The sequence below is a fragment of the Martes martes genome (assembly GCF_963455335.1).
Source record: "Martes martes genome assembly, chromosome: 14".
Lineage (NCBI taxonomy): Eukaryota > Metazoa > Chordata > Mammalia > Carnivora > Mustelidae > Martes > Martes martes.
The window spans coordinates 59,412,425-59,427,006 of NC_137902.1; the positions used below are offsets into that span (position 1 = coordinate 59,412,425).

Sequence of the window (14,582 nt, forward strand, 5' to 3'; positions counted from 1 at the left end):
TTATATTTCTTGTATATTAAAACACATCATTTCCCCAATGCCTTTGGGCTTATTAAAACACACACATGTGCGCACACACCCACATAAATGCTACTATTACATTTGATGAACTCTGGAGGTAAGAAAGACAACATATGGTTTTAAAGACCAAATCTGGAGGGGAGTCAAGATGGTGGAGAAGTGGCAGGCTGAGACTACATCAGGTAGCAGGAGATCAGCTAAATATCTTATCAATCCATTGCGAATACCTACAAATCCAAGAGGAGACCGAAGAGAAGAGCAACAATTCTAGAAACAGAAAATCGACTACTTTCTGAAAGGTAGGACCGGCGGAGAAGTGAATCCAAAGCGACGGGAAGATAGACCGCGGGGGGAGGGGCTGGCTCCCGGCAAGCAGCGGAGCAACGGAGCTCTAAATCAGGACTTCTAATACAAAGTCTGCTCCCCTGAGGGACATAGCTCCAGAGGCTAAACCAGGGTGAAGCCCACATGGGATCAGCGTGGCCCCAGGTCCCGCAGGGTCACAGAAGGATTGGGGGTGTCTGAGTGTCACAGAGCTCACAGGTATTAGAGTGGGGAAGCCGGCTACAGAGACAGAGGCGAGGAGTGAGCTCTCAGCTCGGGGTTACCTTGAACCGGTCACAGGCTGGGTGAGCTAGGAGAACAACCAGAGGCCAGGGAGACGGGAGTGATTGAGTGCTTTTATCTGAGGGTGCACTGAGGAGCAGGGCCCCGAGCTCTAGGCTCCTCCGGGCCGGAGACTGGGCAGCAGCCATTTTCATTCCTGTCCTCTGGAACTCTACAGAAAGTGTTCAGGGAACAAAAATTCCCAAAAGCGAACCTGAACGGATTACTTAGCCTGGCCACTGGTGAGGGTGGTGCAATTCTGCCACGGACAAAGACACTTGAGAATCACTACAACAGGCCCCTCCCCCAGAAGATCAACAGGAAATCCAGCCAAGACTAAGTTCACTTACCAAGGAGAACAACGGAATTCCAGAGGAGGAGAAAGCAAAGCATGGATTCATGGCATTGTCCCCACGATTCTTTAGTCTTGCAGTTAATTTAACATTTTTTTTTGGATTTAATTTTTTTCTTCTAATTTATTTTAACTTTTACCCTTTCTTCTTTTAACGTTTTTTAACTAGTTTATCTTAACAATACATTTCATAAAAAAATAATAATAATAATCTTTTTTGAACCTTCATTATTACAGTCACATTTTATCCTTCATTGTATCTAACTTTATTTTTTGTATACACATAGGGTTTTTTCTTCTAAAAATTTGGCGTACAACTTCTTCTAATAGATCAAAATATACCCTAAATCTAACTCCGGGCTTGTTCTAGTCTCCAACCCGAGCAAAATCTCTCCACTTTCTTTTTCCTTATTCTCCCAACCAACTTACTTTATCAACTCCTTTTTTAGAAATTAAAAAAAAAAAATTCATCTTTATAGGCATATTCCATCTCTTCATTGTGTTTACCCTTATATATGTTTTTCATTCATTAAAATTTGGGGAGGTAGTTTCTTCTAATGAGACCAAAATACCCCCCAAATTAAGTGGGTGACCCTGTTCTAGTCACCAGTCTAATATATATGTTTTTCTTTTTTATATATTTTTTAAAATTTATTTTATTTTTTTAATTTTTTTTTTTCTGAACTTCTTTTTATCCTCATTCTCCACCCCCCCTCATGATTTGGGGTCTCTTCTGATTCGGTTAAAGCACATTTTCCTGGGGTCTTTGCCATCCTTTTAGTATTTTATTTGCTCCTTCATATATTCTTATCTGGACAAAATGACAAGGCAGAAAAGCTCACCACAAAAAAAAAAAAAAAAAAAAAGAATAAGAGGCAATACCAAAGGCTAGGGATCTAATCAATATGGACATTGGTAATATGTCAGATCTGGAGTTCAGAATGATGATTCTCAAGGTTCTAGCCGGGCTCAAAAAAGGCATGGAAGATATTAGAGAAACCCTCGCTGGAGAGATAAAAGCCCTTTCTGGAGAAATAAAAGAACTAAAATCTAACCAAGTTGAAATCAAATGAGCTATTAATGAGGTGCAATAAAAAATGGAGGCTCTTACTGCTAGGATAAATGAGGCAGAAGAAAGAATTAGTGATATAGAAGACCAAATGACAGAGCATAAAGAAGCTGAGCAAAAGAGAGACCAACAAATACTGGACCACAAGGGGAGAATTTGAGAGATAAGTGACACCATAAAATGAAACAACATTAGAATAATTGGGATTCCAGAAGAAGAAAGAGAGACAGGAGCAGAAGGTATATTGGAGAGAATTATTGTAGAGTATTTCCCTAATATGGCAAAGGGAACAAGCATCAAAACCCAGGAGATGCAGAGAACCCCCTCAAAATCAATAAGAATAGTTCCACACCCTGTCACCTAATAGTAAAATTTACAAGTCTTAGCAACAAAGAGAAAATCCTGAAAGCAGCCCGGGAAAAGAAGTCTGTAACATACAATGGTAAGAATATAGGATTGGCAGCAGACTTATCCACAGAAAAAACTGGCATGATATATTCAGAGCACTAAATGAGAAAAACATGCAGCCAAGAATACTATATCCAGCTAGGCTATCATCAAAAATAAAAGGAAAGATAAAGAGCTTCCAGGATAAACAAAAACTGAAAGAATTTGCAAACACCAAACCAGCTCTACAGGAAACTTGAAAGGGGTCCTCTAAGCATAGAGAGACCATAAAGTAGTAGATCAGAAAGGAACAGATGATATACAGTAACAGTCACCTTGAAGGCAATACAATGGTACTAAACTCATATCTCTCAATAGTTACCCTGAATGTTAATGGGCTAAATGCCCATTGTCAAATGCCCTGTCAATGCCCTGTGTCAAAAGACACAGGGTATCAGAATGGATAAAAAAACAAAGCCCATCAATATGCTGCCTACAAGAAACTCATTTTAGACCTGAAGACACCTCCAGATTTAAAGTGAGGGAGTGGAAAACAATGTACCATGCTAATGGACATCAGAAGAAAGCTGGGGTGGCAATCCTTATATCAGATCAATTAGATTTTAAGCCAAAGACTATATTAAGAGATGAAGAAGGACACTATATCATACTCAAAGGGTCTGTACAACAAGATCTAACAATTTTAAATATCTATGCCTTAACATGGGAGCAGCAAACTATATAAATGAATTAATAACAAAATCAAAGAAACACATTGACAATAATACAATAATAGTAGGGGACTTTAACAGTTCCCTCACTGAAATGGACAGATCATCAAAGCAAAAGATCAACAAGGAAATAAAGGCCTTAAATGACATACTGGACCAGATGGACATCACAGATATATTCAGAACATTTCATCCCAAAGCAACAGAATACACATTCTTCTCTAGTGCACATGGAACATTCTCCAGAATAGATCACATCCTGGGTCACAAATCAGGTCTTAACCGGTATCAAAAGATTGGGATCATTCCCTGCATATTTTCAGACCACAATACTCTGAAGCTAGAACTCAATCACAAGAGAAAATTTGGAAAGAAACCAAACACATGGAGACTAAACAGCATCCCTCTAAAGAATGAATGGGTCAACCAAGAATTTAAAGAAGAATTGAAAAAATTAATGGAAACAAATGATAATGAAAACACAACAGTTCAAAATCCGTGGGGCACAGCAAAGGCAGTCCTGAGAGGAAAATATATAGCAGTACAAGCCTTTCTCAAGAAACAAGAAAGGTCTCAAGTACACAACCTAACCCTACACCTAAAGGAGCTAGAGAAAGAACAACAAAGAAAGCCTAAACCCAGCAGGAGAAGAGAAATCATAAAGATCAGAGCAGAAATCAATGAAATAGAAACCAAAAAAAAAAAAAAAAAAACCAAAACAATAGAACAAATCAACAAAACTAGGAGCTGGTTCTTTGAAAGAATTAATAAGATTGATAAACCCTTGGCCAGACTTATCAAAAAGAAAAGAGAAAGAACCCAAATAAATAAAATCATGAATGAAAGAGGAGAGATCACAACCAACACCAAAGATATACAAAAAAAATTATAAGAACATATTATGAACAACTCTATGACAACAAATTTGACAATCTGGAAGAAATGGATGCATTCCTAGAGACATATAAACTACCGCAACTGAACCGGGAAGAAATAGAAAACCTGAACAGACCTATAACCAGTAAGGAATTTGAAATAGTCATCAAAAATCTCCAAACAAACAAAAGCCCAGGACCAGACGGCTTCCCAGGGGAATTCTACCAAACATTTAAAGAAGAATTAATACCTGTTCTCCTGAAACTGTTCCAAAAAATAGAAATGGAAGGAAAACTTCCAAACTCATTTTATGAGGCCAGCATCACCTTGATCCCAAAACCAGACAAGGATCCCATCAAAAAAGAGAATTACAGACCAATATCCTTGATGAACACAGATGCAAAAATTCTCACCAAAATACTGGCCAATAGGATCCAACAGTACATTAAAAGGATTATTCACCATGACCAAGTGGGATTTATTCCAGGGCTGCAAGGTTGGTTCAACATCTGCAAATCCATCAATGTGATACAATGCATTAATAAAAGAAAGAACAAGAACCATATGATACTCTCAATAGATGCCGAAAAAGCATTTGACAAAGTGCAGCATCCCTTCCTGATAAAAACTCTTCAAAGTGTAGGGATAGAGGGCACATACCTCAATATTATCAAAGCCATCTATGAAAAACCCACCGCAAATATCATTCTCAATGGAGAAAAACTGAAAGCCTTTCCGCTAAGGTCAGGAACATGGCAGGGATGTCCATTATCACCACTGCTATTCAACATAGTACTAGAAGTCCTAGCCTCAGCAATCAGACAACAAAAAGAAATTAAAGGCATCCAAATTGGCGAAGAAGAAGTCAAACTATCACTCTTTGCAGATGATATAATACTATATGTGGAAAACCCAAAAGATTCTACTCTAAAACTGCTAGAACTTGTACAGGAATTCCATAATGTGTCAGGATATAAAATCAATGCACAGAAATCAGTTGCATTTGTATACACCAACAACAAGACAGAAGAAGGAGAAATTAAGGACTCAATCCCATTTACAGTTGCACCCAAAACCATAAGATATCTAGGAATAAACTTAATCGAAGTGGCAAAGAATTTATACTCAGAAAACTATAAAGTACTCATGAAAGAAATTGAGGAAGACACAAGGAAATGGAAAAATGTTCCATGCTTCTGGATTAGAAGAATAAATATTGTGAAAATATCAATGCTACCTAAGGCAATCTACACATTTAATGCAATCCCTATCAAAATCCCATCCATTTTTTTCAAAGAAATGGAACAAATGATCCTAAAATTTATATGGAACCAGAAAAGACCTCGAATAGCCAAAGGAATATTGAAAAAGAAAGCCAAAGTTTGTGGCATCACAATTCCAGACTTTAAGCTCTATTACAAAGCTGTCATCATCAAGTCAGTATGGTACTGGCACGAAAACAGACACACAGATCAAAGGAACAGAATAGAGAGCCCAGAAATAGACCCTCAACTCTATGGTCAGCTAATCTTCAACAAAGCAGGAAGGAATGTCCAATGGAATAAAGACAGTCTCTTCAACAAATGGTGTTGGGAAAACTGGACAGCCACATGCAGTAGAATGAAACTGGACCATTTCCTTACACCACACATAGAAATAGACTCAAAATGGATGAAAGACCTCAATGTGAGACAGGAAGCCATCAAAATCCTTGAGGAGAACACAGGGAGTGTTCGACCTCAATCGCAGCAACTTCTTCCTGGGAATATCGCCAAAGGCAAGGGAAGCACGGGCAAAAATGAACTATTGGGATTTCATCAAGATCAAAAGCTTTTGCACAGCAAAGGAAACAGTTAACAAAACCAAAAGACAACTGACAGAATGGAGAAGATATTTGCAAATGACATATCAGATAAAGGGCTAGTATCCAAAATCTATAAAGAGCTTAGCAAACTCAACACCCAAAGAACAAATAATCCAATCAAGAAATGGGCAGAAGACATGAACAGACATTTCTGCAAAGAAGACATCCAGATGGACAACAGACACATGAAAAAGTGCTCCACGTCACTCGGCATCAGGGAAATACAAATCAAAACCACAATGAGATACCACCTCACACCAGTCAGAATGGCTAAAATTAACACATCAGGAAATGACAGATGCTGGCGAGGATGCGGAGAAAGGGGAACCCTCCTACACTGTCGGTGGGAATGCAAGCTGGTGCAACCACTCTGGAAAACAGCATGGAGGTTCCTCAAAAAGTTGAAAATAGAACTACCCTATGACCCAGCAATTGCACTACTGGGTATTTACCCTAAAGATACAAACGTAGTGATCCGAAGGGGCACGTGCACCCGAATGTTTATAGCGGCAATGTCCACAATAGCCAAACTATGGAAAGAACCTAGATGTCCATCCACAGATGAATGGATAAAGAAGAAGTGGTATATATACACAATGGAATACTATGCAGCCATCAAAAGAAATGAAATCTTGCCATTTGCGAGACGTGGATGGAACTAGAGGGTATTATGCTTAGCGAAATAAGTTAATAGGAGATAGACAACTATCATATAATCTCCCTGATATTAGGAAGTGGAGATGCAACATGGGGGGTTTGGGAGGTAGGAAAAGAATAAATGAAACAAGATGGGATCGTGAGGGAGACAAACCATAAATGACTCTTAATCTCACAAAACAAACTGAGGGTTCCTGGGGGAGGGGGAGGTAGAAGGGGGTGAGGTTATGGACACTGGGGAGGGTATGTGCTATGGTGAGTGCTGTGAAGTGTGTAAACCCGGCGATTCACAGACCTGTACCCCTGGGGATAAAAATACATTATATGTTTATGAAAAAAAAAAAAAAAAAAAGACCAAATCTGCCACTAACCAGTTGGATAATATTTTTCAAGTCATTTTTCTTTCCTGGGACTCAGTTTCCTTATCTGCAAAATAAGCGACTTGGATTCTGGAGCTTCTGAGAATAAGAGAATTATAATGACTTTATATTTCTATATGTTTTTTTCTTATGGCATATATTTACTCTATATAATTTACTTGATTCCTGCCTAAACTCTGTGAGATAGCAAGGTAAATATTTTTTTTTTAAGATTTTATTTACTTTTTTACTTTTTTGACAGATAGATATCACAAGTAGTCAGAGAGGCAGGCAGAGAGAGGGGGGAAGCAGGCTCCTCGCCAAGCAGAGAGCCTGATGTGGGGCTCGTTGCCAGGTCCCCGAGGTCATGACCCCAGTCGAAAGCAGAGGCTCAACTGTCCTCCACAGTATTGTGGAAGCTTTGGAGGCTAAAGTGAAGGCATTTATGTACATCAATCATAGGTACCATTTATTAAGTCCCTAATATATTCCAGGCATCATTACTTACAGACATAATTCTAATTGTCAGAAAACCTGTAATAAGTTTATCATCATTTTAACATACGATAAAATTGAGGTTGAGGATGGTTCAGTTACTTGCTACAAAGCTAGTACTTGGCAGAGTAAGAGCTTGGACAGAGGCTTGTGTGATAACTTTTTGTGCATTTTTCTTATCGTAACACCTTTTTTCCTTTCTTTTTGTCTTTTTTTTTAAGATTTTATTTATTTACTTGACAGACAGAAATCACAAGTAGGCAGAGAGGCAGGCAGAGAGAGAGGGAGGAGGAAGCAGGCTCCCCGCTGAGCAGAGATCCCAATGTGGGGCTTGATCCCAGGACCCTGGGATCATGACCTGAGCCGAAGGCAGAGGCTTTAGCCTGCTGAGCCACCCAGGTGCCCCTCTTTTTGTCTTTTTAAAGAGATAATGAAAATCATGGAAAATGTTTAAAAAATAACATTAGCATATTAATATTTTTAGTAGTAGTAATGAGCATAATGAAATAAAAAGCAGATGGAAAGAAGGTAAGATCAATTGTGCTGTTAATACAGTTGTAGAAAAATAATGAGGACCCAAGTTTGAGAGTGGACAAGAAAAAATGTAGATGAGAAATTAATTTCTACCTTGGAGAGATAGAAGCTTGAAAAGTATATAGATGTAGATGGCAAAGTAAATGTCAGATCAATGCTATAAAATTTTAATTCCACAAGCCTATTCTTTACCTCCTATTTCTGTTAACAACTATAAACATTTATCATATACATGTCCTACTTTCAGGGAACTTACATTCTAGGGGAAGGAGACCAATAAAATACAAATAAACGTATACGTAGGTATGTACATGAGGGAGAGAGAGACCACTATTATTCTGAAAGGTGGTTCTGCTTTCAAAGACCTTTCTTCTAGTGAGTAAGATAAGATATACATATTTACAAATAATTAGACTATAAGAGAGAATAATATGAATATCTTGAAGGGAGAACTGATAACACACACGTTCTGAAATTTTTAAAAGAATAATTATATACAGCTGGAGGAAAAAAGAGGATGGACTACATACATTTGGCTTGAAAATAGAATTAAGTTTGGACCAACAAAGATGGGGAGAGAAAAGATCAGCAAAATCATTAATGGGTAATATCTCAATATATTCACCTGCAACAGCAAATTGTTTAGCTTGAGGGTACAGTGTATGAAAGGAAGATAAAATGGCATTGAAAAGTGATTACGGGCAAAGTTTATGTTGATCTCTGAGGTCCAGTAATTTTACCTGATATATACTCAAGAAAAGTATGTGAATATGTCCATCAAAAGAAAAATAATATTCACTATTCATAACAGCCAGAAATGGAATACTTCCTAAAAGATTATTAATAGAAGCACATCAGTAGATGATGTACATTTGCACAGTGGAATTCTGTGTGTGCAGAGTAAGGAGAGTAAGCATAACACCATGCAACGCTATATATGTATTTCAAATATATAAATGTTGCACATAAAAAGCCAGGTATAAGATCACATGTACCATCATTTCATTTTTATAAGATTCAAAAACAGGAAAATCTGTAGTTTTTGAAATCAAGAGACTGATGGTTCTTGGGAGATAGTGACTAGAATAGGTCCCAAGGAGGCTTCCAGGAGTGCTGGCAAACCTTTTTTTTTTTTTTTTTTTTTTTTTGGTGCTAGGTACAAGGATGCATTCAGTTTATGAAAATAGTTTCAGGTGTACCTTTATGACTTGGGCATTTTTCTATATAAATTTTCTACTTTAGTTAAAGAAATTAAAGGATGGTATTTAAGGAATTAATATTCTCTCTCTCTCTTTTTTTTTTTTTTTTAGAGTAAGATTTTTTTTTTAAGATTTTATTTATTTATTTGACAGAGAGAGAGATCACAAGTAGGCAGAGAGGCGGCAGAGAGAGAGGAGAAAGCAGGCTCTCCACGGAGCAGAGAGCCCGATGCGGGGCTCGATCCCAGGACCCTGGGATCATGACCTGAACCAAAGGCAGAGGCTTTAACCCACTGAGCCACCCAGGCGCCCCAGGAATTAATATTCTTTATTCAGTAAGGAGACTTGGAAGCTCTTGTCTTTAGTTGAAGACTTACACAATTCTATGAAAATCAGATACATTGGATCAAGTGATAACAAGACAAAAGGATTGAAAATGAGTGACAAAATTGACCTGGGAAACAGACTAGGACATGGTTGTGATAAAAGTACTGGAGATGAAATGGACCAACTTTCTCTCTGCCAGACAGAATGGGATACATAAAGAAAGGGAAAATTTTTTTAAAAGGGATGCAAGGCTGGGTGGCAGGCCGTACTACAGAGGAACACAGAAATCAAGAGGATAAAGGACTGGGCAAATATTGGCAAACTACAGTCAAATCTGACCCGTCAACTATTTTTGTATAACCCCGTGAGCTAGGAATGGTTTTTACATTGTTAAATGGTTGAAAAAAAAAATCAGAATAGATGTAATCAGAATAATATTTAGGACACATGAACATTATATGAAACTGAAGTTTCAATGCTCATGTAAATTTTTTGGGATACAGCCACACTCATTGGTTTGCATGGTGTAGGGCTGCTCTTGCATTATTATAACAGCAGCAGAATTGAGTCTTGCCAGAGAGTGCTATGGTATGGCCTAAAAAGCATACATTATTTACTGTCTTGCCTTTTACAGAAAAATTCTGCTAACCCCTGCTTTAGAGCTGAAATTATAAATTATATATTGTCATATCATATATAAGCGTGTGTGTGTAGATATAGATAAAGCTATAGATATGGGGAAATATAGATACTTGAAAATGCTTAATATGGTAATGGAAAAATACAAATTTTTAAAAAAGGAAGATAGCATTAGAAATAGAATTCTGAGGATCACTGTAGAGAATGAAGAACTGAGTCTGTTAGTGTAAGTTAACAGTGGGCATTTAAAGACAACTAAGGAGAATAAAAAGTGCTTCATGCACATGTATTCGTTTGATCTCTAAGACAACCTGTGAGGTGAATGTCATTGTCTCTAGTTTACAGATGAGGAAACAGATTCTAGAATGTATGTGACTAGACTTTGGAGAATAATCGGATTCAAAAGGAGAAGGTGACAGAAATAACATCAAGTTGAATGGGAATATTTTGTTATATTGTGGGCAATGTTGCTCATGTTCGTTGGCATCGTAAAAGGGCAAGAACACTAGAGCCAGAATTTCTAAGCTTCCATACTGGCTCTACCATTTACTAACACTATGATCTTGAGTTCATAACTTAACCTTCGGCACACTCAGTTTCATAATATACTAAAATTAGGATAATAGTATAGTTACCTCATAGGGCTGTGATGAAGAGTGAAGTTAAATATATGTAAGGTGCCTGGAAGAGTGTCTGGCATATCTGTGTTAGCTATTTTTGTCTTGGCAGAAAATTCCAAAAGTCAGTTGACACAAAATATAATCTCACTGGGATGGCAGTGATTCCAAAAGCCTTTGATAGCTACTTATATCACAGTTCTACTCCATAGATTCGTGCAGAAGCTGAGACATATTGCCAGCCAGCAATAACATCAGAAATCCCACTTACCTGATTTGTGTTAAGCTTTGTTTCTTTCCTTATCCTGCATGCAATTAACCAATAAAGAATTTTTGCTCAGAATTTCTGAAGAGGAAGTGTTCTCCTAAGTCTTATTTTGATGTAAATCGATTAATAGAATAAATCATTCACAGAAGCACTAAAAATCTTCAGGAAAGGTGTCAGTCATTTAATGGTTTTTTGATGTTGTTGTTCCTCCTGTGGGAGAGTGAGAATTTTCTAGAACTTTTAATTTTATAAACTATCGCCCAACTTTTGGTCTTTATCCTGTCAGAAGTAAACATCTGGTGATTATAATTCACCATGTGAGTTGAGATGTTATTAAGGAAATCGAGTGCAACCGATGAGACTCCTGTGCATGACAGGGTCAGCCTCAGTGCTATCCAATAATCTACTCTGGTCCCTGCATGGCAGGTGGGTAGCAGCTACATTTACTGTCATTTCATGTCTGGAGAAACTTAGGAAGGTTAAGGGACTTCCTTAAGGTCATATTGGAAATCAGTAGGATTCTAAGGAACAGAACTTAAAATACACTTAACCACACCTCTTGAATAGCCTTTTTTTTTTTTTTTTTAATGAGGATGGTAAATAATTTTCCATGATATTCCACTGTATACTTCAAAATTATTTCTTAGATCCCAGTTCATGGATTTATTACCTCTGAGACAAAGACCATAAAAAGGGATCCCAGTTGAATCTACCTACATCTATTATTATTGAAAAGTTTAAACTTTTTTTTTTTTTAAATGAAAATGGAGAGAATGATAATGACCAGTAGTCAAGATGGAGAAAATTCATGTCAATTTTTGAGCTACTTTACTGGGTTAGTAGCTTACAGTTTACTTAATGTGTTTGCATACTATTGATTTCAGACATAAGTGAGCTGTGTCTTCACTTATGTGCCTTGCTATATGCCAGCAGTAGTAAAAGTTGCTTTTCTTTTAGTAGGCCACATTGCCTGAGAAAGGAAACTACAAATGATTCAGATTCTAAGTGACTCCTGTATAGCTCATCAGTTAAAAACCCATTCTCATAGCTTAATTTAATTCTTCAAATGAAATAATGCAAAAAATGAAAAATGTTAAGATATGGGATATAGATATGGGAATATATTTTATAATTTTTTTACTGAATAGGAAATAGTTTTCATTTATTGAACATTTGCTATGTGTGAAACATTATGCTAAGAAATTTAAAGGAAGCTTCGATTTGGAAAGCTTCATTGTTTATTTTCATCACTAGGTTAAAACTGAAGCATGGATAACTTATGCTGAGATTTCACAGACACCAAGTTATTTTAGACCCTGAGTTAGTCTTATAGTAAATAGACAATAAATGACAGACACTTGATATTGGTTCTTTAATTTTCATTTTTTTGTTGGATTTTCCACTGATCATGCTTGTAATTTCTTCATTCATATATTTAAGCTTTATTTGTTCTTGTACACTATTGATTAAATAAAGTGTATTTCAACGACTTTGAGCCTAGTGTCCAGAATATTTCAAAGCTTTTTCAGGTGATTTTCCTTATTTGCTAATATATGGATGTCCTAGAGACTAGCATCTGAAAGTATATAGGCATTGTAGGTATCACATATTCGGTATGAATAATAAGTAAAATTTACTTAAATGATTTATCATTTTAACTACTCCCTCTAAGGCCCATGTACTCATCCTATTAGAATGTATATAGATTTTTTTTTTTTGAGAATATGATTGCACAGGCTGTTGCCTAAAATTTTGTGGTCTTGATACTGTCAAATCACTTTTACTTCAAGATTCTTCATTTGACAAAAAGCTATACGTCCCAGGTGCTAATGCTGTGAATATGATGGTTTAGATGGTTTTCTATCCTTCCCACATTTCAGATTCCAAGTGGAAAATGCAAGTTACACTCTGTTAAAAATTCGACTTATCCAAAGAATAATACTAAGCCAACCCAGGAAGTTAGCTGGGCATGGGAGAAGAGAACCTCAAAACTCAGGATGCTAATTAGTGAAGGCTGCCGTAATAAAACCTGCCCATAACATTTTTACTCTTCCCTCAAATAGTTTGTATAAACATACACACTTGAATGTATTTATATGTACAAAATACCCATATACATCCTTATGATTTTAAACGTGCTTATCTAATATGTATGATTTATAAATGTATATTATTATTGTTTACCCAATATATATGCAGTGTTTGTATAAGGATCTGTCTGAATGTATATACATGCATGTATAAACAGACATTATAATGCCAGTAGACATTTCCAGATAGTTTTGTTATACTTCTACCTTTTGAAAAATATTATTGGTACAATTAAATAAGGTATATGCTTTTCTAATATATTAAGCCTGAATTAATTTAAAATTATATTGCATTAGAAATTTAAGAAGTCTCACATATTAAGGAGAAGAATTAAATATGTCAGATACTAAATTATACATTGTTATTCTCAAATTTAACATTGTAGTTCTAGAGCAAACATTTATCGTTTAATAGATTTTTTTCATAGGAAAAATTAAGCCTAGAAATTTGGATTCTATGATTTTTAAAAAATTATGACATGTCTCTGTTTCTCAATGATCAAGTTTAAGAATATCCTATAATGACCACTTGTTCCTAAAATGCTTTTTGGCATAGTGGAATGATTATAAATCTACTTATCACATGTTTTAGGCTAAGATGACTCAATTGCCTGAGGCAGAAAAGGAAAAGATTGCTGAGCAAGTTGCTGATTTCAAGAAAGTAAAGAGTAAACTGGATGCTGAGATTGAGATTTGGGATGATACCAGCAATGATATCATTGTTCTGGCCAAGAAGATGTGTATGATTATGATGGAGATGACAGACTTCACAAGGTAATTATGTGGAAAATGATGCGTAACATTTATAATTGGTAGAAACATTTGTCACAGTAGTGAAACCTAAGTTTCTCTAAGAGGCAGGTGCTAAAAATTAAATGGTGGGAGAAACACAAATAATATAGATTTAGAAAGCTGTAGGTGTGTAGTTCTAGAGGTTTTGGTAAATGAATATGGGAAAGTTTCTCATAAATGGCCAAAAATTATTTTAGAAATCTCCTTTATACCCTGTTACCTTAGGAATCTTTTTTGTGTTTCATATTAGCATACTATTTTACAAAGAAATTGGTAAATCAAACTGATTTCAGTGAAGCTATCCGAGTATTTCATTTCCATAGCTACTTAACTTTAGTTGTAATGATTTGTGTGTCATCAAGATTCATGATATCTTTTGCTACTGAGATATCAACCAAATATATATTTAAATCACAGTGACAATGATATACATGAAAGAATCATACATTATGTGTAAATTCCAAAAGCAATAAAATGTTTATTATAGCTTCAAAATATTATTTTATAGAGCTAGCCAAAAGCAGTGAAATAATATAGTACTTGCCCTACCAGTTACTAAAATATACAAAACTACAATAATTAAGGTAATTTAGTGTTGGTGTCATTTTAAAAGCCATAGAGCAGAAGAATACTCTGAAGCAGACCTGGTAGACTTAGAAAAACATTTATTTATATCACCATACATTATACATAAATATA

The 14,582-nt window shown here is 36.1% G+C and overlaps 1 protein-coding gene across 1 annotated transcript in view; it reads left to right on the forward strand.

Moving 5' to 3' along the window:
* Positions 1–14,582, forward strand: part of CTNNA3 (catenin alpha 3) — a 1,754,201-nt gene that overhangs the window by 1,607,429 nt on the left and 132,190 nt on the right. Inside the window, exon 15 of the mRNA XM_080823473.1 lies at positions 13,684–13,865. Within this exon, the coding sequence (XP_080679599.1) occupies positions 13,684–13,865 (182 nt within the window). The remainder of the gene's footprint in view (positions 1–13,683; positions 13,866–14,582) is intronic.